We start from the raw sequence: 26,863 nt of genomic DNA, 5'->3' as shown, positions 1-26,863 counted from the left end.
CAAAATCACGTCTGAGCACAGCTGAGAAGCGTGTCCAGGGTGGGCCAGATCTGCGCCGAGGGCTTTCTGACACCAAGCAGGGCCTCCCCGCTGCCCCTAGGCTACACCTCACAACCTTCTCTGTTGTTTTGCAGAGGTCAGGGGCCAGTTTGAAGCCAAGTCAGCCGGGAACATGAGATGCATGGGCTCGGTCTGGGGAGGGGTCTGGGGAGGTTTACTTCTGACGGGAGGGGTCTGTTTGCCTCAGCCCTTGGCCCTGCCATGGGGTTCAGGCAGTGTTGTGTGCTGGTCTCAGCCCATCAATGCCCGATGTTGTGGTTGGACTGGCCGTCGTGGTTCTTATGATGTTTACAAGATGCCCTATGTTTGCAACAAGCATCAGGAGACTTTGAAAAAATAAAGTTTTATTGCTCACACGACCTGGAAACTACACAGCACCCCTGGGGCTCACGGTAAGGTCGTGGGGAGAAAGCGCAAGTATAGTTCTGGAATGTGGGTGAGATCCAGAGCCGTCGGCCAAGACAGAATTCTTGAGACGCCTTTGGTGCAAAAAAGTGGTTTTATTAAAGCACGGGGACAGGATCCTTGGGCAGAAGGGGCTGCCGCACTGGGGATATGAGGAGTGACTAATCAATCATATACTTGAGAGTTGGGGGAGGTCAGGACACATCATATGCTAAAGTAGACTCTCAGGATCCTGGGGGCCCGGCTATTGTCAAGCTAACGTGGTTTTTCCTTCTAGTAAGGAACTAACATTAAACAGTTGGGAGTTTCCAGGAGGCATGTCACGTTCTGCCTATCTCAGGCAGTGGGCTGCAGGTCATAAAGAAATTAATTTTGTTTCCTTTCCCTTCTGCCTCAGTTTCCCACATCACTCATGGAAGGGAGGGGGAGGTTAAGGCTCCAGGAAATTGAGTCTATGGGTCTCTGGAAGTTAGGCTACTGATAGGAATGCATTTTCCTTGTAAATCAGTAAGGCATTGGTAAACTGAGGGAGACCCCTGTCCTGCAGGACTGTGATCTCGACCCGTGAACCATTTGTTTCTCCCTTCCCTTAGTTTTAGGGCAGCTGGGAGGGCCTGAGGAATGTCTCACGAATCCCACCTGGGAGTGCAGGGGTGGGGAGGGGGTTGCAGGGTGTCAGCTTGTGTTTTGTCCTCAGCTGCTTTCTGCTCCCTCATCGTGCGGGCCTGGGGTTCTGCTTTTATTGGGGCTGACGGTGGGGACCTAGGGTTTCGCAGGCTCACACTCAGTTGAACTGAACTGAAAACAAGGGAGGGGAATTTAATATGCCGGAAGAGAGGAAAAGAACAACAACAACAAGTGGCCCAAATGGTCAGTTAATCTAAACCAACCAAGATCTCTAAAGCAGAGGAGCTTTGGTGGAGGAAGGCAGCCTGGCTGTTAATCTAGTCTTGGGACTAGCAACATGTTTATTCAAGATAATGAAGGATGCCTCTTCCATCAAAGCTTAAGTCACTTGCATAACAAAAAGAAAAAAAAAAACTGGGAGGGATTATACTACAGGCAGGTGTCCCTGGACTGACCTTCACCTATAGCACTGATAGGAAATATGCAAAGGCAAAGAAAATATGCCCAGGGCCCCCGGACACACTAGGCATTGTGCCCTGCGCATCTCTCATTGTTCCAGACGAGGCGTTCTCCTGACAAAGAACTGAAACCCACTCGAACTAGCATAGATAAAAGGGGACTTCGTGAAGGGACACTGGGGAATCTCCAAGAAACAGGGCAAAAGGTCAGCCAGGCTTTGTGGGTAGCAACGGCCCCGCTCCCCTCCACCCCCACCCTCCCGGCTCTAAAGCCAGCCCCACCCCACCCGCTGACCTTGCCCTTGGAATAAGTTGTGAAGCTTATGTGTCTATCAGTAGTGTCTGCAATTTACTTTTTCTGGCATTCTACTCACTTTTTACAAAACGAGCAGAATGTAATAAATATCCAAATCATTGCAAAGCCTGGGTGCTCGGGCAGGGATGATGTTGCTGAAACAGAGATATTTCTTTGCAGGGTTAGCACCATGTGATAACCCAGAGGGGTTGCTCATGGCTCATGAGCAGACCTCAGAAGGTCCAGGTTTGGCCCTGGGGAGCCAGTGTTCCAGGGGGCACTCTCTAGAGGTATCATCTTGGGGCCATAAAACTAACACAGGGAGCAGTCCAGCACGAAATTACATTACATTCTAAGTGCAAGAGGAACGTAGAGAAAGCGATGGTAAATAAGGGTTAGATTTGCAGAGGGTCTCAGATGCATTGGAGGTATATATACGCTTAATATGTTTAAAACATGTTTGGAGAAAGCACCTGTTCTGCAGCTGTAGCCAGTTTGCATGGAATTTGCTTTTTCCTTTACATTCTACAATGAGAATTTTCCTAGTTATTAAACACCCACCGACAACCCAAGTGTGAATGACAACTCAAGGGTCCAACTGCCCGTCCTTGGGATGCCACAAAAATACGTGTTCACTAAACTCATTGGACTTTCAAGCTGTTTCCATGGCATCTGGAATACTTGGCTGCATTTACTCATCCCCTCTCTGTCCCTTCCGCTAACCCGGGGCTCCCCAAGCGTGAAACCTTCATCACCTTGGCCCTCCGAGCCCACAGCCCAGTACCTGGCCCGGCCCTGGCCCTCTGAGGATTGTAGGAGCGGACACCCGGCAAGAGGCATCCCCGGCCGAGTTGCAGGACGCTGCCGGGCCAGTGACACGTCCGCCTCGGTCTGGGGGCAGCGCAGAGGCAGGGAAGACACGGCTGCTCCGGGTGTCTCCGGCAGCTGAGCCGAGGCTTGGCGTGATGCCCGTGGGCCCTGGCGCCCCCCGCTTTGCCAACCACTAGCATTGCATGACTGGGTTCCGCTTCTCCCCTGGCCTTGGCATACTGCAGGCTGCAGAGAAAGTTATCTACTTCCCTTTTTTTTTTTTTAGCATAAAGGCCCGCACTGCCACTGTGGTTCCCTGACAGGTCCCCAGATCCTAGGATGCAGCTCCTCGGTCCCAGCTTCCCCCACCCCTCAGAGTGGCCTTGGCTTTGAGGCTGTGCCTGCCAGAACATAACCACCAGGCTTATCTTAGGGGCCGGGGAGCAGTTCCTAGTCACCCAGGCCCCAGGCCCATTGCTCTGAACCCCATTGTTTGTGCTGGTCCTGCCAGAAGCCACATGCAAGTGGTGGAAAATGTGTTCTTTTTCTTTTCTGTACATGATGGCCCCACCTTGCTATCCTGAGGCAGGCTGTGGGGCTGGCTGGAGCTCCTTGGCCCTCTTTTTTGCCCTCCTCCTCCCATTTTCTCGTCTCTTCTTGCCTGTAGCCATCCTCCCCTGGTTCAGGTCATACCCACGTTACCATCAAAATGACCCTTGCCTAAGTGCCCCTGCTCAGAACTCCACCTGACTGTCCACTCTTGGTGAAGCTCATGCACTCGTGTGAGCCAAGGGGCTGAGCTCCTGCTCTGGGCCAGAATGCCTTAGGTTCTGCAAATACTTAGATGAATGAAGCATTGTTGTGCCTTATGGAAGCTCACAGCCTGGAAGGGGTGGGAGGGAGTCAGACAAAACCCAAGAATTCCAGTCCCAGGGCTAGTCACGTGGGTCAGGGTGTGCCCCAGAGCTGGGGGAACTCAGAGGAGTATACGGGAGGTCTGAATGTGTCAGGAAGGCTCCACCAAACGGTAACATTTGACCTGGGTTGTGAGAGATAGTAAGAGTTTGCCAGGTCGAGAGGGTAGGAAAAGGAGTCTAAGCAGAGGGAACAGCATTAGCCAAGACCTTAAGGTGGGACAGCCCCATTACATGTTCAGGAAGGAATGAGTAGGTAACTACTCAGTAGGTGAAGCTGGAAAAGATGTGCAGGACCAGATCCCACAGGCCTCGAATGCCAGGCTAAAAGGTTGGCAGTGATTTGACTCTGAACAAAGAGCAACCAAGGGTCTGCTCTGTGCGCAGCATCACGAGGAGGAGACTGGATGGGGGTGTGGGCAGGCTAAGGCCAGGGTCTAAGTGAGCAATGAGAATGTCCAGGCGTAGGTGGGCAGTTCCTCTCATCATCTGCCCCATGACTTCATCTTTACCCTAAAGAAGGTCTTAAGAGAACTTGGAGATGAGCATCAGGGGCCTCGGCTCACACATGGGGCTGCTGCCAGTCCACCTTTGAGTCAGACTGGCTTCTCCTTGCTGGGAATACTTCCAAGGAGACAACTTGGTACTGGTCCTGTGTAGACAGGGCACATGGTGCTTCAGGTGCTTACCCCTTGGGCCCAGAACATCTGTGTGCTTGGTGTGAAGCACCTGGGAGAGTGGATCAGTCATGGAGAGCTCAGTAGCTGCCCCAGAGAGCAAAGTGCAGGGCCCAGACAATCTGAAAAACAGTCTGCTCTGGACGTGAGAGAGCCCAGAGGCTCCCCTCCCACGCCGGGCTCTGCACGTCCACAAGCAGGGGCTGTGAGGCATGCAGAGCTTTGTGAATTGGGAACAGTTCACGTGAAAGTTTGTCATCCTTGTTACTATGGAAACAACTGGCCAGCTGCCCCAGGCTGCCCCACACAGGGGCTCTGCCCAGGACAGGGCTGAACGGTGGCCCCACTCTCCTTCCCTGGAGGGGCACACACTCTGGAGTGGGGGAGGGGATGCACACACTCACTTTCAGTCAGTGTCCCAGCAGCCCCATCGTCCTGGATTATACCCCGCTCCCCGTGACTGAAGTTGCCACCCCTGGCCAGCAAGGTGGAAAAGGCCCCCATCTCTGGGAGTGCCTGTCTCAGGGCAGGTGCACAGTGGCTGCTGTCGACCATCTTGTGATGTTCTCTTTCTTTCAACGTCTAGAGCCTATGGTGTTCTTACAACATCCCCAGTTCTGGGGCACACACCACGCTGTCACTCCGACCCTGGGAAAGCAACTCAGATGGGAAGTGTTGCAAGTTCCTGTGAAGGAAGACACAGAACCTGGGGGCTGAGCACACAGGTTTTAGAACCGGGTTCAAATTCCGGTTCCTCCACTCGCCAACCTGTGACCTTGGGCAGGTTGTTTAATCTGTCTGGGTCTCTAATCTTCATGTCCTCTGGGGATAATACTAGGATTTACACCAAAGGTCTGTGGTCAGGGGTCGATGAGATGACCCACGTAAAGCAAGTTGCCCACACAGTCAGAATCCAATGCGTGTTTGTTCCTGACGTTATTTTTGGCAGTTTTCTTAGTGACGAATCCCTCCCAGAAGTAAGGAGCTCAGGATGAGAGGCTGGAGGCCTGGCCCCATGGTTAACAAGGGACTCTGCACTATCAGTCTCTAAAATTAACAAGCTGAGGAGACTGGTGTCCCTGCTGCTCTCCAGGAGGAACTGCTGGAGTGAGCCCAGGGTGGCCTATACACCATCTAAAATGATTCGCAAGGGCGCCTGGGTGGCTCAGTCGGTTAAGCATCTGCCTTCGGCTCAGGTCATGATCCCAGGGTCCTGGGATCGAGTCCTGCGTCGGGCTCCTTGCACGGCAGGGAGCCTGCTTCTCCCTCTCCCTCTGCCAACCACTCTGCCTACTTGTGATCTCTCTCTGTGTCAAATAAATAAATACAATCTTTAAAAAAGAAAAAGAAAAAAGAAATGATTCGCAAAACTTTGCACCCTTTTTGGAGGATCCTGAGCTGCCATCAGCTCCTCAATAGTATTGGTACCCAGAGGTCAGGAGCTCAAGAATTCCTGAGCTAGCCAACCACCTGTGCCCTTTCAGCTGGGATGTCCCATGGCCCTTACCCAGAACAAGCCTGGCACTGACCAAGCTTGTCTGGAGAGGGACAGGCCTGCATTGGTGGCCACAGCCGTGGGCTGTCTGTGAGGGATGGGTCAGGAGAAAGGTCTGTGCTAGAACCGAGAGCCAGCAGTGCAGGGTCCTCCTACCCCACTTTCTGACCCACCCCCCTTTACCACACACACACACACACACAGGAGGCATGGGACATTTGCCTGTTTTAACATAGAGATTGACAGTCCAGGGCATTCTGCAGTGGGGCTGGTGTTCCCCATTTGGATGGTCAGGTCTGAGCTCACCGGCCACATGCATACTTCGTTCCTCCCGCACACAGCCACCGTGGTGGCCAAAACAGGTCCAAAGCACCTTTCCCTGTGGGGATCCCCATTCTAGAGATGACCAGAGACGGAGGCCTGGAAAGGTCAAGTCACCTGCCCCAGGGCACCCAGCCGATCAGCTGCAGAACCCCTTGCCTTCTGTCCCCCCAACACGTGACTGCCAGCCCCCCCAAGCCATCGGTGCCCTCCTGATGAGCTCTCATGTGCCAAGGGGCAGAGCTAGAGCTGACCCTGTCACCACGGGTCCCAGCCCCACCCCCGCAGAGCCCCAGACGATCAAACGGGGCTTCCCCTCTCCAGGCAGGAAGTGGTGGGAGAGGTTTAAAGCAGCCTGAGAGGGGAAATAACCCTCAGAGCAGTGAAGCAAACGCTGGTCACAGCCCTGCCCCCACCCCTCCCACAATCACCAGCCCCACCCCCACCCCCCCACTCTGCCGGGCAGGCAGCAGGGAACCTGGTTTGGGGACTGATCAGCCTCTCTCTCTCTTGTCTCTACAGGCTTCTGGGACTCCTCACTGAACCCCCGGCGAGGTGGTGGGAGCCCCACGGAGCCCCCAAGAGACCCAGCCCCGGGAGCACCCCCAGCCTCCAGCCTCAGGTCCAGCGCCCATTACGAGAACTGCTCGTGTGAAATTGAGCTGTCCATAGGAAATGACCGCCTGTGGTTTGTGAATCCGATTTTCATCGAGGACTGTGGCGGCAGTGCCCTGCCTGCCGACCAGCCACCCCCTGGAAGCTGCCCCTCGCGCCTGCTGCCTCCCACCTCCTTTGCTACCTCACCCACCTCCAAGTGGGCCCCTCGCCGCCCAGCACCCCCTCCCCCGGCACCCCTGCTCCAACCCTCTGGCCCGCTCCGGCCTCCTCCACCCCCCTCTCCTGTTCTGGCCTGTCCTTTGCCCAGTACCCGCCCAGTGGCTGCTCCCCTGCCTCCAGAGGCCCTTCCTCCCACACCCCCGGTGTCCGCCCCCCGTCTAGCACCCCATGCCCCAGGCCCCCCCGACCATCCAAGCCAGCCACCCATGGCAGCCTGTGAGAGGCTTTCACAGCCCACAGGCCTGGGCCCCCTCAGGGAGGAAGAGATGAAGTCAGGGGCATCTCCTGGCCCCTTGCCACAGACCCCTGCCCCTCCAGTCCCAGGGAAGAAGAACTTCCCTGCTGCTCCTCCCAGACGCCGCATCTCTGAGAAGGTCTCCCTGGAGCACCAGAGCGCAGGGCAAGTGGACAGGGGGATGGCCGCAGAGGGGGACCAGCTAGGTCTTTCCAGGGCATCCCCGCTCAGCCTGCCTCCCCAGGGGACCTCAGACAGTCCTGGGGACAGGCCTCAGAGGACAACAGAGCAAGGTCAGGAAGCAGCGGCCAAAGCCAGTGAGCCGGGCAGCCTGCCAGAGCCGCCGAGGAAGATCCGACAACCCCCAATCCCGCCCCCCAGGAGGAAACGGATCTCCCGACAGCTGGCCTCAGGACTTCCAAGCCACCTGGAGAGCACCGAGTCGTGCACGAAGGAGGGAGCCCCCGAGAAACCCACGCCCGGTCCACCCAGAGAAGGCCAGAGCCCTGCCTCCCAAGCCAGGCCCCAGAGCCCGCACGCCCCGTCCAGCACCCGGCCCCAGAGCACAGCAGAGTTCAAGGGCTCCCTGGCCTCCCTCTTGGACAGCTTGGGAGTGCCCGCCTCGGCCACAGACCAGGACTCCTACTCAACCAGCAGCACAGAAGAGGAGCTGGAACAGCTGAGCGGCCCTGGGGGGAAGAAGAAGTCCTCGGTGATCCTGGGCAAGGCGCGCCACCGTCTGAGCTTCGTGAGCTTCACCAATGTCTTCCACGCGCTCCTCTCCAACAACCGCAAGCTGTCCAAGAGGGTGGTGGAACTGGCGCAGGACAAGGCCTCGTACTTCGGCAACCTGGTGCAGGACTACAAGGTGTACAGTTTGGAGATGATGGTGCGCCAGACCTCCAGCACAGAGATGCTGCAGGAGATCCGCACCATGATGACCCAGCTCAAGAGCTACCTGCTGCAGAGCACCGAGCTCAAGGCCCTGGTGGACCCTGCCCTGCACGCCGAGGACGAGCTGGGTCAGTCTGGGGCCCGGGGCGGGGGGGGGCGCTGGGAGTGGGCAGGAGGGAGGGGTGATTTCCAGAAGTCCCCCCCTTTCCCACGAACTGAACCCCTCTGCTGTGCGGCCGCTTACTTCCAAGTTCGTCCCTGTGCCAGTTAGATGGTGGAGGAACCTCAACCCCAGGCGAGGCCGGCCGGACCTCCCCGGCCCCTCCTGCCCAGGATGCTACTGATTCCATTAGGGAGACACTTCGCAGGGAGCAATTAGAGGTAAAAGAAGTACCAACCACCGTGCGTGGTTGCGGAGGGCCGGAGTGGTCTCTGCAGCTCCTGGGGCTCTCAGAGATGCAGGCCCCCCAGAGGGCACAGGCTGCAGCCCCCTCCCTTTGGAGATGAGGAAACAGGACCTGTCAGGGGGAAGGACTTGGCCAAGGTCACGGAGCCAGAGGCACTGGGGACACTAACCACGAGTCCCTGCCTTCGGGTCGCCGCACCTCTCGCTGCAGAGGCTCTGAGGGCAGTGGGGCCAGGCTATGGGCCTGGAAGGATGGGTGGGGGTGGGCTGAGGCAGACGAGGGCATCCACATGTCCTCCTGTTGCAGAGGCTGGAGAAACCAAGGGGAAGAAGGAGGCGGTAGGATGAGGACCTGGGACGGGGAGGGCCAGCACCAAACCTGGACGTGGGCCAAGCCCAGGCCTGCGTGGCAGGGGAACGTTATCTGGATCTCTACTGAGACTCAACCACGGGAGCATGGGCCCCCCCTTACCCCCCCAGGGATAGGGCAGCTCAGGTGTCCCTATAGGGACAGCACTTGTGCCCTGCCCTGGGGATGGAATAGAGCCAAAAAAACTTCCCAAGAACATTTCCCGACTGTCAACCAAAGTGGACAAGTATCGCCACGGTGTCAGGTAGACATGGGTTCACATTCTTGTTCATGCCCACCTAGCTGAGGCCCACACCATCAGAGCCTGAGTTAGTCCATCTGTAGAGTGGGGATAATAGCATGTAGGTTGCAGAGTTGCCGTGTGATTGAAGCAGACTAAATCCCATTCCACTAGCCGATCGGGATGCCTCTCAGATAAGATGACATTTGAACAATGAAGGAAGAGGTCATGTATATAACTGTGGAGTGACTTCTCCAGGCAACGGGAATAGCAGGTGCAAAGGCCCTGCGGCAGGAACAGAGCAGCAAGGAGGCCAGGGTGGCTGGAGCAGCATGAACACAGGGGAGCAGGCAAGGTGATAAGTGAAAGCAGACTACAAGGGGGGGCCTTATAAGCCATGGGGAAGACTCTGGCTTCTACTGTGCATGAGATGGGAGCCACTGGAGAATTCTGGGCACATTGGATTATGAATGTCATGGTCAAACATGCCATAACAGGATTATGCTGGTTGGGGTACTGAGAATAGATGAAAAGGGGCCAGGGCAAGAGACTACTCATATAACTCAAGGAAAAGATGATGGCAGCCCAGGTCAAGGTGGTCTCCGTGGAAGTGGTGAGAAGGCAGATTCTGGATATACTATATTCTTGAGCCTCGAGGCAAGTGGATTTGAGAATTCAGAGAGAGACATCAAGAATCATTCTACCAAACATTTACTGGGCACCCGGGCCCTGCATGTACAACTGCGCAGGTTGTATACTGCACAACCACCATGTAAATAGTGCCCTTTGAAGTTATGCATTGGTAGGCAGCCCTGTGAGACTTTCATCAGTTCCAGGCCCTGTGAAAAGCATTAAGACGCAATGTTTCAGTCCCAGAGGGCTCCTGTACCCGTGTCTTTGTGCGTGGCTTTCTGCTGAATGTACTGCAGGGCCTCCTGTGTCAGAACTACAAGGTATAGCTACTGGGGCACTGAGTATATCCTTCCGGGGACCGGGAGATGGGGACAACCACACTGTTGGGCACCGAAGCTGGGTGCCTGGGTTCCTCACCCTCCCACTCTTGCCCCCCTACAGAAGCCATTGTGGAGTCGGCCTTGTACAAGTGTGTGTTAAAGCCCTTGAAAGAAGCCATCAATTCGTGCCTGCATGAGATCCACAGCAAGGATGGCTCGCTGCAGCAGCTCAAGGAGAACCAGCTGGTGATCCTGGCCACCACCACCACGGACCTGGGTGTGACTACCAGCGTGCCGGAGGTGCCCGTCATGGAGAAGATCCTGCAAAAGTTCACCAGCATGCACAAGGCCTACTCGCCCGAGAAGAAGATCGCCATCCTGCTCAAGACCTGTAAGCTCATCTACGACTCCATGGCCCTCGGCAACCCAGGTAGGCAGGCAGCCGGAGGAGGCTGGGCTAGGGGCTCTCTCTAGGAACAGCAATATTGTATGGGCCTGTGACCCCTCCCCAGCAAGGACTCCGGAGCCCTTGGAAGGCACTAGAGAAGGCTTTCCAGGTTCCGAGTCCTGTTGAGGCAGGACAGGGCATGGTGGGGTGGAATTCCTGCGCACCTCTCTGGGGTTACCTGGGGATCAGGTGGAGGGCCGTGATTAGCTTCCACGCTGGAGGAAGGCCAAGCACACTGCGCGTTCGTGTTGATTCGGAGAAGGTTCTCTATTAGTGTCTGAGGGCTGGTGTAACAAAGTACCCCAAAGCAGGTGTTTGGAACAACACACATCGATCGTCTGACACTTCTGGAGGCTGGAAGTGGGAGATCAAGGTGTCACAGGGTCATACTCCCTCAGACGGCTCGAGGGAAGGCCTCTCTCCCAGCTTCTGGGAGTTCCTTGGCTTGTGGCAACACCAGGGCATTCTCCGTGTGTGTGTGTGTGTGTGTGTCTGTGTCCAAACTTCCCCATTTTTTGAGGCCATCAGGCATATTGAATTAGGAACCCCCTCCCTACTTCAGTATGACCTCATCTTAACTGATAACATCTGCAATGACCCTATTTCCAAATAAGGTCCCATTCCCAGGCACCGAGGGTTCGGACTTCAACTTATGAATTTCAGAGGGAAACACTTCAACGCGTAACAGCCACTCCAGCTCCGGTCAAATCTGTCCGCATTTATTGTTGCTCCCCTGTAGGTGTGGCAGTGATGCTGATCTGGGCAGGCACGCCTGAGCTTGTCTGCGCCTGAGCTTGCCTGGGCTGGCTCGCGGGGCCGCGGCCGGAGGGGCTTATTTGGAGGCAGGCTGGGCTAGGAGGGCCTTGCTCGTATGTTGGGTGGTTGCCTGGCAGTTGACTGGCCAGGAATGCGGGCTACGGGGCCACATGTTTCTCTTTCTCCAGCAGGTTAGCCTGGGCCTGTACCCATGGTTGGGGTCCAAGAGGGCAAGTGAAGCCCGGAAGGCCTCCTCAGGCCTGGGTTTGACTTGACACAATGACACTCGGACATATTTCACTGGCGTTTTTACTCACAAGACCAGCCCAGATTCAAGGGGCAAGGAACTAACCTTGCTTGATGGGAAGAGCTGCGAATTAACATCGCAAGGGGCACCGATGTAGGGAAGGGAATCACTGGGACCGTTGATAATCCATTTACCACAGGGCTCCTCTAGGAAGACAAGAACAGGCCTGACTGCACCATGGTGCACACCTTAGTGAACAGAATGGTGGCTGGATTTCATGCCCCGATCACCTCTTCAGCCGGATGCCCTTGTTTGGTGAGCAACCTGTGTGACTGTACATGGCAGCGGTGGTAATGGAGAGTGGAAGGATTGTGACGTCTGTTGCCACACAGACTTGGGTTTCAGTTCCTGATCTATCACTATCTGTGTGACCTCGAATGATTTACTTAACCCCTTAAAGGTCAGTTTCCTCACTTAAAGAAGCTGTTTACAAAGGGGACACTCAGACCCCTAATGGTTCAGAAGCCATACTAGTCACTTGTGAATATTAGAAGCAACGTATGTAAAACGTCAACCTCAATGCACGTACATGGCAGGCCCAACCAATGCTGGCTGTTTTAGGCAAGGGATTCTCTCCATCTGACTTGGAGAAGAGCAGGCCCATCTGACCACAGGCCAGGAAAAAGCAATTGAGGGATGGTGCAAGGCCCCCTCCCCCAGGAAAGCTCCCTCACAGGCCTGGTACTGGCCACAATTCCAGGTTGGAGTCACTCTTTTGGGTTAAGCTGACCTGCATCCGATTGCAGTCTTAGAAGGAGCATTGTTCCCTGAAAGCAGATCCCATGTTAAGTTAGAACTTCCCAATCACCGTTTAGCAGAATGTTGGAAATGGATTGGGAGAGAGAGCCTTGTAGGGGAGATGGGGTGGGGAAGTGGAGATTTCGTTATCATGGGGCGGATGTAAGGCTTTGTGACCTAGGGTCTTATGCCATCTGGACCCCAGAGAGCCGTCCAGCATGTGAACTCCACTGCCAAGTATATTCCTTAAAAACCCCTAAGGAAGTAAGATGAGGGGCCTCAAGCAGCCTGCAGAACCCCAAGCTCTCACGACACACTCAGTCCCAGGGGTGTGGAGCCCTGGGGCAACATCCGGCATGCCTCCCAGCAGCAGCGGGAAGCTCAAGGTTAAGACCCTATGGTGGTGTGGCAAAGCGCTGGCCAGGACCTTTCCAGACCTTCTGAGAGCGAGAGGCAAGCCAGATCTGCAGCAGCTGGGTGGGGGGAGCTCGGGACGTCCTGCACAGTGCGGTGAGGGAGCAGCTAGATGGAGCCAGAAAAGACACAGAACCCCGAGGGACCCTTTGCTGCAAGCAGCCTCAGAGAGACATCAAACGGGCTGGCCGGGGACCTCAGAGGGATGTGGAAGGGAAAGATCCAGGTTTCCTTCCCAGCTATGTGACTGTATTCTGGTTACTTAGGTGCGGGGAGCCTCAGTTTCCCCCTTAAATGGGCACAGCCATACCCACCTTATGGGGCTACTGTGAGATTTAATTGAGTCTGCAAATTTGCATCTAGCCCAGCGGCTGGTACTTAATCTGGACACTTACCTTCCCTATCTGAACTTCTAACCGGGGGAATCTTTTCTTCTGGGGCTGTGCCGGGCCAAGGGCTCCACGGACCCTGAGGCATTATCAGGGAGACAGTTTGGGGCCTAAAAGGACAATTCCATTCTCAGTAAGTCCTAGTTTACTCAGAAGCCTTGGGCTTCGTGCAATTCTTTTTTTTTTAATTTATTTGTTTGAGAGAGAGAGCGATAGAGATTGTGTGTGTGAGTGGGGGCAGGGGCAAAGGGAAAAGGAGAGAGAATCTCAAGCAGACTCCACACTGAGCACAGAGCCCAACACGGGGCTTGATCCCAGGACCGTAAACCAAAACCAGGAGTCAAGATGCTTAACCGACTGAGCCACCCAGGCGCCCCTGCAGTTCTTTTAAACACCCAGTCCCTTGGCAGTGACTTCAAACACCATGATTCTTGCTGGTGGTGAATTGACTTATTAAAAACTTAGCAGAAAGCAGGGAATAGGGGAGGGAATGGCTAATTTTGAGGGAGAGGAAAGGAAGGCAAGGCAGTCCTAGAGCGGATGTGCACAAGCGAAGACCAGGAAAGAACAGAGATGAACAAGGGGGCTCAGAGTTTCCCTGTCCTTGCAGGAGGGAGGGAGGCTGGACTCTCTCTGCTGATTCAAAAGCCAGCCCAGAAATTCAGGCCGGGGCCAGGGCTCAGTGGGAAGATTCCCCACTGGGAACAGATGGGTGTCTCATCAAGGGACACTGTGTTCCCCTCCCACTGCTGGGGGAGCACTGGACTGTGAGTCCAAGGGCTTCCCATCTCACCGCTGCCATGAGCAGGCTGGGGATGCCCAACTCGGAGCCTCAACTTCTTCACCTGTGAGGAAGCAGCTTTGGCCAAGAAGAGCAGGGGCCTTGGGGCTCCTTCACAGACCGGGGCTTGAACCTCAGCTTCAGTGCTGTAGCCTTGGACATGAATCTCACAGGCCTCCGCAGGTGTGTAAAATGGGGATAAGACCTGCTCATCAGGAGGTGCGAGAGCACATAGAAAACATCTGGTCGGTGGAGGCCCCCAGGAGGTGTGAATCTCCTCCACCTTGGTTTTCTCAAAATGGGCCTGGGAATGCCTCTCAGGGCTGTTTCGAGGATCAGATGCAACCAAAATGTGTGTGAGTGTCTAACATGTGAGCATGCGGGAATGGCTGCCTCCCCACCACTCAGCGGTTTCCATGCTGGGTTCCCAGAGGTACCCCTGGGGCCACCATAGGGACACAACACAGGCTGGGCCACACCCCTGCCTGTCTCTGTTTGACACATGGAATTCCACATGGGATTTTGTTTGAAATAACCCATTCTGCTGCTAAGTATTTTAGCTTTTAATTAATTAATTGAGTGAGGGGGTAGGGAGGGGCATAGGCAGTGGGAGAGAGAGAGAATCTAAAGCAGGCACCACACCCAGCGTGGAACCCAGCACAGGGCTCGATCTCACGACCCCGAGATCACGACCAGAGCCGAAACCAAGAGTTGGACGCTTAACCGACGGAGCCACCCAGGCGTGCCCATAAATGAATATTTTAGCTTTTAAACCTTCCATTTAGAAATAACTTCAGACTTCACAAACTTTAAGAATAGAAATACTGCATTAAAATAGGAACATCCACATACCTTATGTGGATTGTTAATATCTTGTTTCATTTGCTTTATCATTTACACACTCTGTGCATACATGATGTTTTTTTCCTGAATTGTCTGAGGGTGCGTGACATGCATCTGGGCTCTTTACCCCTAAACACTTTTCTAAGAATAGGGATATTCTCTTGCATAACCACAGGAACGTTGTCCACTTGGTAAGTTGACGTTGATACGATATTTTTACCCAAGCCGCCATCTGTATTCCAGGCTGTCACTGGAGATAATAAGGGTCTTGCTGGTGTTTTCCTCCTCCCGTTCGAGAAACAGGCGCGGGTCAGGTGTTGCAATTAGTTGTCAGGTGTCTTTTACTTCCTTTAATCTGAAACATTTCCACGGCTTTTTTTTTTTTTTTTGAAGATTTTATTTATTTATTTGACAGAGAGAGACACAGCGAAAGAGGGAACACAAGCAGAGGGGGTGGGAGAGGGAGAAGCAGGCTCCCCGCAGAGCAGGGAGCCCGATGCGGGGCTCCATCCCAGGACCCTGGGACCGTGACCTGAGCCGAAGGCAGACGCTTAAGGACTGAGCCCCCCAGGCGCCCTCACGGCTTTTGTTTTTTATGACGTTGCTATCTTGAAGGAATACAGGTTTCCCTCCCCACCGCCCACCTTTGGTTCTTTTTGATGAAAGTTCCTCATTTTGTGTTTGTCAGATGTTTCCGTGTGATTAGTTTGAGGTTATGCATTTTCAGCCCCATCCCGACTGACTCTTAAATTCTCTTCTGACTTTGACGTTCGGCGATCTCAGGGCCAGGCCCTCTACCCCAGGCCTTCAGCTCACACCTCCCTTCTGCCAGACGCTTCCAGTGACTTGCTGCTCAAAGTGTGGTCCGCAGACCAGCAGGCCTGGGAGCTATCTGCGCCCCTGTGGAAAGGCAGAACTCGGGCTTGGGTCCTGCCTCCCTCTACCACTGACCCACCTAAAGCAGAAAACAGCCCTTCCCTCCCACTCCCACCCCCACGAGCCCCCTTCTTTCCAGGGAAGATGCTCCACCTGCATGCCTCTGAGCCATTATGTGACGCTGGCGAAAGCAGCCTGTGGTGTCCCCGTGGCCTAGCTGCTGGCAAGCCCTGCTGGAGCACTAAGCAAAGCACTCAGCTCGGAGACCCAGGCCTGAGTTCACTGGCTGGGCCGTCTTTCCCCGAAGGGCGGATGCTCTCTGTGCCCAGGAGACAAAAGGATTTCCTCCCTCTAAGGCCTATGCTTTGATGACTGTACCCAGTTCTCAGGGTTCCTGAAGCCCCATCGGGTGCCCTCCTCCACGGTAGCAGGTTTAGGGGCCTGTGTCAGGCAGTGCGGGTGTTTGTGGGTGTTTGCGGAGACAGGTGGCTTTGGGGGAGCTTGGCCCTCCCTCCTGCAGCAAGGAGCAGACAGACTTGGTTGCTCACAGACTTCATGAGGCTTGGGGAGAGCAGTCAGAACTTCTAGAATCGTTTCTCCCTCTGCTTTCACAGACAAGTCATTCCCACGTTCTCAGTGTCCAAGAGCAGACGTTCAGGGCTGGCCCTGCTGTTGGGGAGAAATAGAGTCAAGCCCGGGAACCCCTCCCGAAAATGCAAGAGGGAAGAAGGAAGGAGGAGTGTGGCGGGTACACATGTGGGGTTCTTTCTAAAAGAACATAAAGAACCTTCTTTTGATAAAGGGCAGGCAATGGGAGGAGGACAGTGAGGGCCAACGGGCTGCCTTTATTCTGTGCCTTCGAGAGTTGGTGTAAACACCATGATGCTACACTTGACGAGAGGGAACCTGGCTCCTGACTCGGGAGAGAGGGGGCCCAGCAGGCAGGTGGTTAGATTGAGGGCCAGATTGGTGGGCTCAGGGTCCTGGGCCCCCTGGGGTCCCTGGCCATTCACCTCCCTGGCAGACTCCACAGAGCCAGCTGGGACTCTGCTTCTGGTTCAGGTGGGGGCAGAGGCTGGGAGTTGAATGGGTGGAGGACGGACCCCGAGGGGCCTGAGACACTGACCAGGGGTCAGGAGGACGGAGAGGGAGGTCAGGCTGTTGGTTTTTTTAAAAATCTGTGTTAAAAAAGTCTAACCTGATTGCTGATGACAGAAGTCACTAATGTTTATTGTTGAAAAAGACAATTAGTATTTTGGTGGATTTCTTTCTGCTCTTTTTGAAATAGCTATAGATAATTAGGTAAGGAGATAATTAGTTAAAGAAAATACTTGCTGCTCTAACAGATAAACCCTGCAGTCTCATCCAGTAAAAGTTTGTTTCTCACTCATGTCAGTCTAGTCAAACGCAGGAGTGTGGGGGTGGGGCTGGGCTCTGCTCCATATAGTCATTCAGGGATCCAGGCTGAGGGAGGCTTTGTAAATCCTCCTGGGCATTGACATCCAGGTGACAGAGAGAGAGAGAACATAAGGGCCAGGCCTGGAAGCAAAGCATAATCTTGCCTTTTTTTTTTCTTTTTAATATTTATTTATTTATTTGAGAGCGAGAAAGAGAGAACATGTGCAGAGGGAGGGATAGAGGGAGAGGGAGGGAGAATCCCAAGCAGAGCCCAACATGGGGCTCGATCTCACTAGCCTGAGCTCATGACCTGAGATCATGAGCCAAAATCAGGAGTCAGACACTTAACTGACTGAGCCAGCCAGGCACCCCGCATAATCTTGCTTTTATACCCCACACCCAAAATAGGGTTCAGGGCCTCTGAGATGTCGTGCTCTGAGGATGAGGAGACCCGTTACCCTCCTGTCTTGAATCAGGCCGTGTCGGACATTTCTCACATGCCGGGAGCCCGGCAGACACCATGTTCATCTCTTTCCATCTGTCTTGTCACTGAATCCTCCCAACCACTTAACGAGGTGTGGATGCTATTGTCCCATTGTATAGTCAAGGAAACTGAGGTTCAGCGAGATCGGGCAGCACACGCAGGGTCATACCCGAGCCAGGGAGTGGTATAGAGCTGGGACTTGGATCCAGGTACTGGGCTGAACCCCTGTGCTGTCCTGCCTCCCTGGGGCATCCCGGGGCAGAGCTGACCTCAAGGAAGTCAGACCCAAGTCACAGGCGGCCTCATGCCTTTTCCAGCCAGGCTGGGACTTTTGGCTGCAGGGCTCCAAGCCCACGGCCCATGGGGCTGGACTGGCTTGTAGGCTGAGCTCCCCAAAGAGGAACGTGGGGAGCTGGAGTGATTTCCTCCGGGATGCGGTGTTGCTCAAAGCAGAACTGACGCTCGGGCAGCATCTGCAGACAGCCCAAATGACCCAAGAGGGTAGCTCTGGGGGGCTCTGTGGGTGGATGGCTGGCTTCTCACTTCATGTCAGCCACAAACTGCAAGTGGGGTGCTCCACCCAATCGTCCCTGCTCCGTGGGCTCCAGCCCTTCCAACCGCACTGCCAGGAGGTCAGACCAGACCAGTGGGTTGCAATCTGGTTGCAGAGAGCTCTCTAGAGGCCACAAGCCTAGCTGGGGGCCATTTTCGGGCCAGCCCTGCTGCCCCCACTGGGAATCAACCAGAGAAGCCAAGTCCTCTATAAAATACCCCCGCATGAAAGGCTCGAGCTGGAAACCTACATTGAAAACCTCCTGTTATCGATGCTCTCGACTTCCTTCCATCCTGTGTTTCTAGCGAATAAATGCATTCATTCAACAGTCCCGACTAACCTTTCTGGACAACAGGGATGTCAACAGGAAAATCCAGTCCCTGTTATTTTGTTGTTGTTGTTTTTTTAATTTTATTTATTTGTCAGAGAGAGAGAGAGAGCACAAGCTGGGGGAGTGGCCGGCAGAGGGAGAAGCAGGCTCCCCGCTGAGCAAGGAGCCTGATGTGGGGCTCGATCCCAGGACCCTGGGATCATGACCTGAGCCGAAGGCAGATGCTTAACTGACTGAGCCACCCAGGCGTCCCCCAAGTCCCTGTTTTTAAGATGGTCACAATTTGAGTGGGAACACAGAGCGAAGCAAGTGTCAGTCATGCAGGGTGACAAATGATATCCACAAATTCACTTAGCAGATATATTTATTAAACACCAACTGCTTGCCGGGCACTGGGGAAGGACTGCATAGGAATGGTGCACATGACGGGGGCCCGTGCCCTCACAAAGCTTTCATTCTGGTGAAGACAGGCAGGTAATAAATCAGAAGACAGAAGTCTAAACTATGTCATCAGATGCTGAAACCTGCTAGCAGGCGGGCTGAATCAGACCAGGTGAAGGGGCTGGGGGGTATCAGAGGAGCTCTCCGTTCTGCGTTGGGAGGTCTGGGGAGGCCCCTCTGAGTTAATGGAAAGTATTTGTTTTTCCATTATGCAGTGACAGGGCAGGGGAAACCCATCATGAGGGCACTAACCTGATTGGTGGGAAGTGGGGGTCTTCGGTTAATACATCCTGGAGGAAGGAAGCGGCTCTAAGTGGGAATCCCAGAGGAGGATAAGAACCAAAGCACACCACAGTCATGAGCCTTGTCTGCCCCAGGACTGTTGCATCAGCCGCCGCTTTCAATAAGAGCCCAATCAATAGATTTGGAGGGGCAATTACAGTAAGAGGATACACCTTTCCTCTATCTAGATCAGGAGTCTGCAAACTACGGCCTGTGGGCCAACTCTGGCCCCCGCACCTTGATTTTGTAAATAAACTCATTGAAACAGCCTCATCCACTCACTTATACGGTGTGTGTTGCTGCTTTTGTTACAACCGCCAAGTTGAGTAGTTGGGATGGAGATGGAGTGGCCCTCAAAAAAAAAAAAAAAAATCACTACTACTTAGCCCTTTCCAGAAACATATGCCAACTCCTCTTTTTAGGTAATTCTTCCTAGATGACAAAACCTAATTTTTAATCCAGCCGCTCACTTGATGCTCACCACAACCCCGCGGGATGGTCTGAGTGAGTTTTATTATTACTCCCAGTTTTCAGATGAGACCACTGAGGCTCAGAGTGAGTGGCCTCAGATCACGAAGCTGGCAGAGTTGGGGGCCTCCTAATGCAGTGCTCCTCGCGGCCCGTGTGACCCCAGCGAGCACGTTCAGCTCATTTTTTTTTATCAGAACTCTCCTCCAAAACCTGCCCACCAATGAAAGAGGCATAAGGCGCCCGGCCAGCTCTTGAAAGTGTGATCGGCGCCCCCCGCATGCCTCCAGATGGAAAACAGATGCAATTCTGGCCAAAAAGAAAGCAGGACGTGCCGGCTACAGCCCCGTAGGGCTTTTGGAGCACGGCCTGACGGACATGGTCTCTGGTCCATGCGAGCCAGGCGTTCTGAGCCCAGGACAGTCGTTTTGGGACTGTGCCTCCGCATCACAGTGGCCCTGCCTGGTGCCTGCTGTCCACAGGGCTGAGCTCACGCCTCGGGCTCCCGGCTTCACGGGAAGGAGAATGCGGCCCTCATTCCCCCTGGAATATCAGGGAGGAGCCAGTGCATTGCAACAATGCTCGAAGCTTCTGTTTGTCCGGAAGTTGCTATCAGGTCAGAGAGCCCGTGAGCCCATGCGGACATTCCTCACCTACATCAGGGAGGAGAGACCCAGATTCTCATCACACCTCCACTACTGGGACTCCAGCTGTGGGGCTTTGAGGAAATTTCTCTGGACCTATGTTTGCTCGCGGTGAGATGGGGTTTGGTGAATCCAAGGCCGTTGATGTGCTGAGTCCGGTGGTCGTGTCACGAGAGCTAATCGTGTGCTTCTCTCCCCCTCCATGTTCATGCTGGTAGCTTGAAATGGGCCACTGTGGAAATATTTAGACCGTAGGCATTGGCAAGCCCTGCAAATCAGAGCTTATTTTTTCCTTCGGAGAGCCAGTTGTTGGGCATTTCCCAGCACACCACTGTCCAAGACCCACAGTGGATCCTAGTCTCCTTGACCATGGCCCCAGCCCCGGGCAGGACAGAGTGGATGCCAGGGGGAACACACGCGTGGCTCAGTTCAGTCCATTGTTAATGTCTAACATCCCAAGCCCTGTGCTGGGGACTACAAAGGCAGTGATGTAGCAGAGGCTCAGAGAGGTTAAGCGACTTGCCTGAGCTCACCCAGCCTCCGTCCCTGCCCTCGGGGTGCTCACAGTCCAAGGAAAAGGGCTCTGAACTAGTCAAGGTGTTTGGAAGCTGGAGCCAGAAGTGTCCAGCTGTGCCTGTGGATGTGGGAGAGGGCAAGGAGAAGTGTGTAAGGGAAAGTTGGGGCGGGAGGGGGGGATGTCCCCGGCAGAGGGAACTACGTGTGCAAAGGCGCAAGGATTGAAAGTACCTTTGGAGTTCAGGGAAAGGCCCATGATTCAGCACAGAGGAATGTTATGTGGGAAGGTGATGAAGGCAGAATGTCGTTCTGAGTTGGAAGTTGGAAAGTAGAGTGTAGAATAAGCACCAGTAGCAACGGCAGCCCAGGAGGGCTTCGTGGAGGAGGTGGAACGTGAAGGAAGAATGTTGAAGTAGCAGGAACATGGGATCCTGGGTAAGAAAAAGTCGGATTCAAGTCCTGGTTCACCGCATCCTAGCCACGTGACCTTAGGCAAGTAGCTTACCTTCCCTGGGACTCACTTCCCTCATCTGTAAACTGGGCACAATGAATCTAATTCACCCTACAGAGTTGTTTTAGGAATTCACTGATAAAATGTTTATAAAATATGCTTTGCATTTTTAGAGTGTCCCACAAATGTTGGTGCTGGATGGGAGATGGAAGGCTCAGGCCTGTGGAAGGCAAGGAGAAGCCATGCCAGCCAGGTGACTGTGGCCAGTCCCAAAGGCCTGGAAGGCAGGTGACCCATTCTGAGGCCATTGACTAGATGGTGTGGCTGGAAGAGGGTACAGTCAATCATGTCGGACAGGTGTTTATGGGTGCAACTGGGGAAGGCCTTAAATGTCAGGCGAAGAGGTCTGGACTTGATTCTCTAAGCAGTGGGGAGCCATTGATGGTTCTTGAGAAACAGCATGATCAGAGTCGTACTCCCAGGAGATGAGTTAGTGGACAGAATGGATCAAAGGACAGAGACCCTGCTGGGAGGACAGGCTTAGGGGAGTAGGGCTGGAAAAAGCCAAGGGTGAGGGCAGGAAGCAGTCAGAAGGCAGACTCCCCTGGGGCTCTGGCCTGCCTGTCCACAGGGAACAGAGAGCCCCAGAGGAAGGGGCTACTTCCAGGCCTTGCATCCTGGGGCTGGGGGCGGGGGCTCCTTGACAGAATTGGGAAGGTTCCCAGCAAGGGCTGGTTTCTAGGAAACGATGAAACACTTGGCTTGGGCCTGGTGTGGGAAGGACTCAAGGGTCTCTGTAGAGATCCACCGGAGCCGGGGAACCGTGGTGGGAGCTCAGCTTCCTGCTCACCTTTGCTGTGCCCTGCCGCTGTGTACTGCAGGGACAAAGAGGGGATGTTCACGGGTAGTTGGAGGGACGGTCGTGGGACCACGGGAGCCCAGCAGTGGGGTAGCTGAACAGAATGTGTGCAAACCAAGGAGATGGGCCCAAAGCCCTTCCTGAACGTCGGCCAGGATTCTCAGGAAGAGCATGGGGAGAAGAAGGAATGACTGTGCATCCCCACGAGGCACAGAGCCACAGTCCAGAGGGCCTCTGAGTCCCAAACCTAGGGCCAGAGCTGGACCCTCCTTCTTGCTGAAAGTCACTATCCCCTCAAGCAGAGCTTCTTGCCCTTGGAACTGTAGACGTCTGGGGCTGAATACATCTTTAGGATGGAGGGCTGTCCCAGGCATCGTAGGCTGCTCAGCAGCATCCCTGGCCTTGGGGCCCGTAACACCCCTGTTCTAATGTGACAACCAAACAGCGACTCCAGACACGGCCCAGTGACCCCTGAAGGGCAACACCGCACTGTTAGCTTGCCTGATTGTATTCCTTGGTGAGTTATTAACACAACAGCAAGAAGAAATTGGTGTTCGAGAGGCCTAGTGAAATTCAGTGAGCTCTTAGCACGTGAGTTATAGGCGCACTCCGAAAGGCACGGGACTATGTCCCATCAGTTCCCAACGCATAACTCCAACAAGAGAAGAATCTCCTGTGGGCCAGGATTCTAATAATTAAATTATCAACATGAAGAACAACTCTCGGCACAAAATCTTGCCCCGAGAACCCTTAATTTGTGTCTCAGGCTTATAAAGGTTTGGGGCAAAGCTTTCTTTCTTTAAAACAGACTCATTTGGGGGCGCCTGGGTGGCTCAGTTGTTAAGCGTCTGCCTTCGGCTCAGGTCATGATCCCAGGGTCCTGGCATCGAGCCCCGCATCGGGCTCCCTGCTCCGCGGGAAGCCTGCTTCTCCCTCTCCCCCTCCCCCTGCTTGTGTTCCCCCTCTCGCCGTGTCTCTCTCTGTCAAATAAATAAATAAAATCTTTAAAAAAAAAAAAACAACAGACTCATTTGGTGCAGGGTAGGGACAGGAACCTTGAAACAAATAAGCAGAGAGCCTCAGAACACAGACCTGGAATGGAAAATATGGATGTTTTCTAGCAGGCATTTTCCGTGGGAGCATGTGGGAGCAGTCTGGGTGAATCTTCATATAGAATTCTCACCAAAATCCCACCGCATGTCACGTGATCTGTGTCACATCATGCATGACTAGAAATACGGGCTCAGAGAGGTAAAGCGATTAGCCCCAGGTCACACAGCCGGTAAGAAGTGCGCCGAGGCTCATGCTCGGGGTCTGACGCTGCTTTTCAGGGCTGTGTGTTACCAACCCCTCCAGCCTGTTTATTTCACAATGGAAAAACTGAGGCCACTTGAGAAAGCAGAACAGAGATGTCAGCAATAGCTCCCTTTTCCATAGCGCTTCACAGGGACGGGATGCGTTTGTACTTTCTCATCTTATTCTCTTGAAAACCCTGAAAGGCCACCAGGGTTGGTGTTGCTGGCCCCATTTCGCAGATGTAGGAGCTGAGTGCGGCCAGGAAGCAGGCCACGAGGCACACTGTTCTCTGGGAAACCAAGCAAGGATGCGTTGTGAGCAGAAGGGGCACCCCTTGAACAGACATGATCGGAGGCCCCCGCGGTGCCAGCAGCTGTACGGGGGTGGGCCACGGAGGACGCGGGAGGAGGGGCTGGCCTGGCCTGTGCTGGAGAGGCGTGGACACGTGGAACCCACTGAAGCGGTGCTCGATCGCACCCCTTGGGGGTGACCCAGCGCCCCGTGAGGGTGCCTACCTGTCCGGGCTCAGGCAGCAAGACCAAATGCCACTGGAGGAGCTGCTAAATTCAACGTGGAGCTCGCCCCCTCCTTTCAAAACCTCTTTCACACTGTTTCTCTTACTTGCATTGTTCTGGTCCTCACCAGAATCCAGAAAACTCAGATCTTATTACCTGGGCACATAACACCCAAAGAATAGGGTGGTTAGTAAGAGGGTTTAAGTGAATGAGTGAATGAATGGATGGATGGATGGATGAATGGATGGATGAATGAGTGAGTGAGTGAATGAATGAGTGAGTGAATGAACGATCAGGTGGGCCATGGCCAAGCCGTTCTGACCACTCGCTGGGAGCACTTTCCACTGGGTTTTGCACCTCACATTCTGTAGACGTTAGGACACAGCCCAGACTGCTCTTCACACATGCCCGCACCAGTGATCTACACAAAACGGAGTTGATTCTCCTCTTAGGTACCTGCAGCCTGGTGTGACTTCGATCCTCTCTAGTCCCTTCATCGTCCTCAGGGCTTTTTCCTCTGCATGGGCAAAACAACGCCTAGTTCACATAATAGTTACAAGGACTGGAGGAGAGCCTGCAGGATGAGCTATAAAATTCGCGCTTCTGCGCCGGAAGCGCTTCCCCCTGAGCGGCATCTCGAGGCAAAGCAATGAAAATCGTGAAGTCAACTTAAGCCCCCACGTGTGCCAAAGGAACTTGCCGATCGTGTCCCCCTCATGAAGCCACAAGGGAAATGTCTCTATTAGCCCTAAGCATTAGAGAAATGACTTGGTGCCCCTGAGAAACTGGTGTGTTTTCTTCTCGCGGACAATGAGAAGGATGTAACTGATTGTTATCCTCTTCACTTTGGCCACCGGGAAACTCAAGGCCAAGTTTGCGGCCCTAAAGGCACAGTCACCTCCAGCTGAGTCTGGGGACCCCGTTTGGCCATTCCCCACCATGCAAAGCTGCTCAGCCAAGCTTTCCTTCCCCCCAGTGCACTCAGAGGCATGCCAAGATGTCAGCTGAGGGACTCCAGGGGATTCTGTCCTTGTAGGAATTCTTCCCTTCCATGGCGAGCCTTTGACTTTATGTTGCCAAACAGTCAGTCTCCAGAGCCAGCCCAGAGCCACACTGGGAAGGCATCTCTTAGGCTCACCGGCCACCCTCCTCTCTTCCCCAAGGCATCTATGACTGTCAGAATGCTCTAAGCCATGTGAACGTCTCCTACAAAAGCAGAAATGATGGGTTATTCCTTTTTTTTTTTTAAGTATTTATTTATTTGAGAGAAAGAGAACACAAGCAGGAGGCGGGGAGAGGGAGAAGCAGGCTCCCCACTGAGCCCACGTGGGGCTCCATCCCAGGACCCCGGGATCATGACCTGAGCTGAAGGCAGATGCTTCACCGACTGAGCCACCCAGGTGCCCTGCGATGGGTTATTCCTTTCAGAGGTATTTACATTTTAAAAGAACCCCTCAGGAAAGGGCCCTGCTTAAGCCAATAGAGTGAAGGTTGAATGGTAGAATTTCCAACCACATAGTACTGGTTGAGGGAGGGCTTTCTGTTTTGCAGGTGGAGAGGGAGATGTGTGGTTAAAGGGACAGGGAAACTTCCCAGAATACATCACTATTAGAAAGACAGCTGTTTCGGGGCGCCTGGATGGCTCAGTTGGTTAAGCGACTGCCTTCGGCTCAGCTCATGATCCCAGGGTCCTGGGATCGAGTCCCACATCGGGCTCCCGGCTCAGCGGGAAGCCTGCTTCCCCCTCTCCCACTCCCCCTGCTTGTGTTCCCTCTCTCTCGCTGTCTCTCTCTCTGTCAAATAAATAAATAAACTCTTTAAAAAAAAAAAAAAAAAAGAAAGACAACTGTTTCTGGGTGGCTCCGTGAATCAGTGTGATGTGAACTTGACCGTCAAATAAGCAGCAAGGAGGGGCAGGGGCGCCTGGCTGGCTCAGTTGCTGGAGCGTGCGAGGCTTGATCTCAGGGTTTTGAGTTCAAGCCCCGCATTGGGTGTAGAGATCACTTAAAAATAAAATCTTAAAAAAAAAAAAGTAGCAAGGGGCATTGAGGGGAAAGAGCTGGGGAAGAGGGGGGGGTTGGCTCCTGCCCACTCCAGGGGAGGGTGTCTCTCTTGGTTCCTTCTTCCTAAACCTGGACCGTGTCTCATACCTTCCTGAGAAGGCTGATCCCAGGTCTCCCCTGTCCTGAGTTGCGAGAAAGTGGCAAGGTTCCTCTTACAGCAGTGACCATCCCCCACCCAGCAAACCACTGTGCTCTTCCCCAAGGCAGGGAACTGAGAACCTCATGCTCACCATCCTCTGTATCCTTTCTCCTCCCAGGGAAGCCCTACGGGGCAGACGACTTCTTGCCCGTGCTCATGTACGTGCTGGCCCGAAGCAACCTCACGGAGATGCTCCTCAACGTGGAGTACATGATGGAGCTCATGGACCCTGCCCTGCAGCTGGGGGAGGGTGAGTCACCAGCCCGGGCCTGGCTCTGGGCCACTGGGGCCCGATGCATGCCACCGGCCTCAGCCACACCCGGGGCACACTGCATAGCCCAGTAAGCACTTTCTGGATGCCAGATTCCACTGAGCCCTGCGGACAAGACTCAGGGTCCGACGTAGGCCCCGTTCTGGGGGGGGGGCTCACGGACTAGAAGGGGAGCTGGGCCAATAGAGAGACCCTGTCACCACTGCTTGACAAATGTTGGAATGATGAGAAGCCCAGAGCGGATGGGAGCACATTGCCCAGGCTGTGCAGTTAGGGAAGCCTTCCAGGAGGAGGTGACCCCCGAGCTGAGCATTGAAGGATGGCTAGGAGCCAGCCAGTTCAAGAAGTGGGAAAGGCGTTACTTCACAGAGGGAACAGCACAAAAGATAAGGCTGGTGCAGTGGGCAGATGTATGGGAAGGAGTCTGAGCAAGGAATAATGATCCGTTCTTAGACAGGGGTGGTCCTGGGAACTGTCAGCCCCCTGCTCGGTCAGCCCTTGCCAGGTCCCCTGTCAGCAAGAGAAGCTTGATACTATGGACAAGGAGCACTGCTCTCACCAATAGGATGATGACAGAGGTGTGGTTTGCTCCACCCCACAGTCAGTTTCCCTTCCCCTTTCGT

The 26,863-nt window shown here is 54.2% G+C and overlaps 1 protein-coding gene across 1 annotated transcript in view; it reads left to right on the top strand.

Moving 5' to 3' along the window:
* Window positions 1-26,314, top strand: part of RIN3 (Ras and Rab interactor 3) — an 80,099-nt gene extending 53,785 nt beyond the window's left edge. The window contains exons 7-9 of the mRNA XM_044918050.1: window positions 6,585-8,156; window positions 10,099-10,407; window positions 26,088-26,314. Coding sequence (XP_044773985.1) covers window positions 6,585-8,156; window positions 10,099-10,407; window positions 26,088-26,314 — 2,108 coding nt within the window. The remainder of the gene's footprint in view (window positions 1-6,584; window positions 8,157-10,098; window positions 10,408-26,087) is intronic.
* Window positions 26,315-26,863: the final 549 nt, after the last annotated feature.

This window comes from Neomonachus schauinslandi, chromosome 9 (assembly GCF_002201575.2).
Source record: "Neomonachus schauinslandi chromosome 9, ASM220157v2, whole genome shotgun sequence".
In the NCBI taxonomy this organism is placed as follows: Eukaryota; Metazoa; Chordata; class Mammalia; order Carnivora; family Phocidae; genus Neomonachus; species Neomonachus schauinslandi.
Note: the sequence above shows the minus strand (reverse complement) of the source record. Positions and strands in the feature narration are given on the sequence as shown.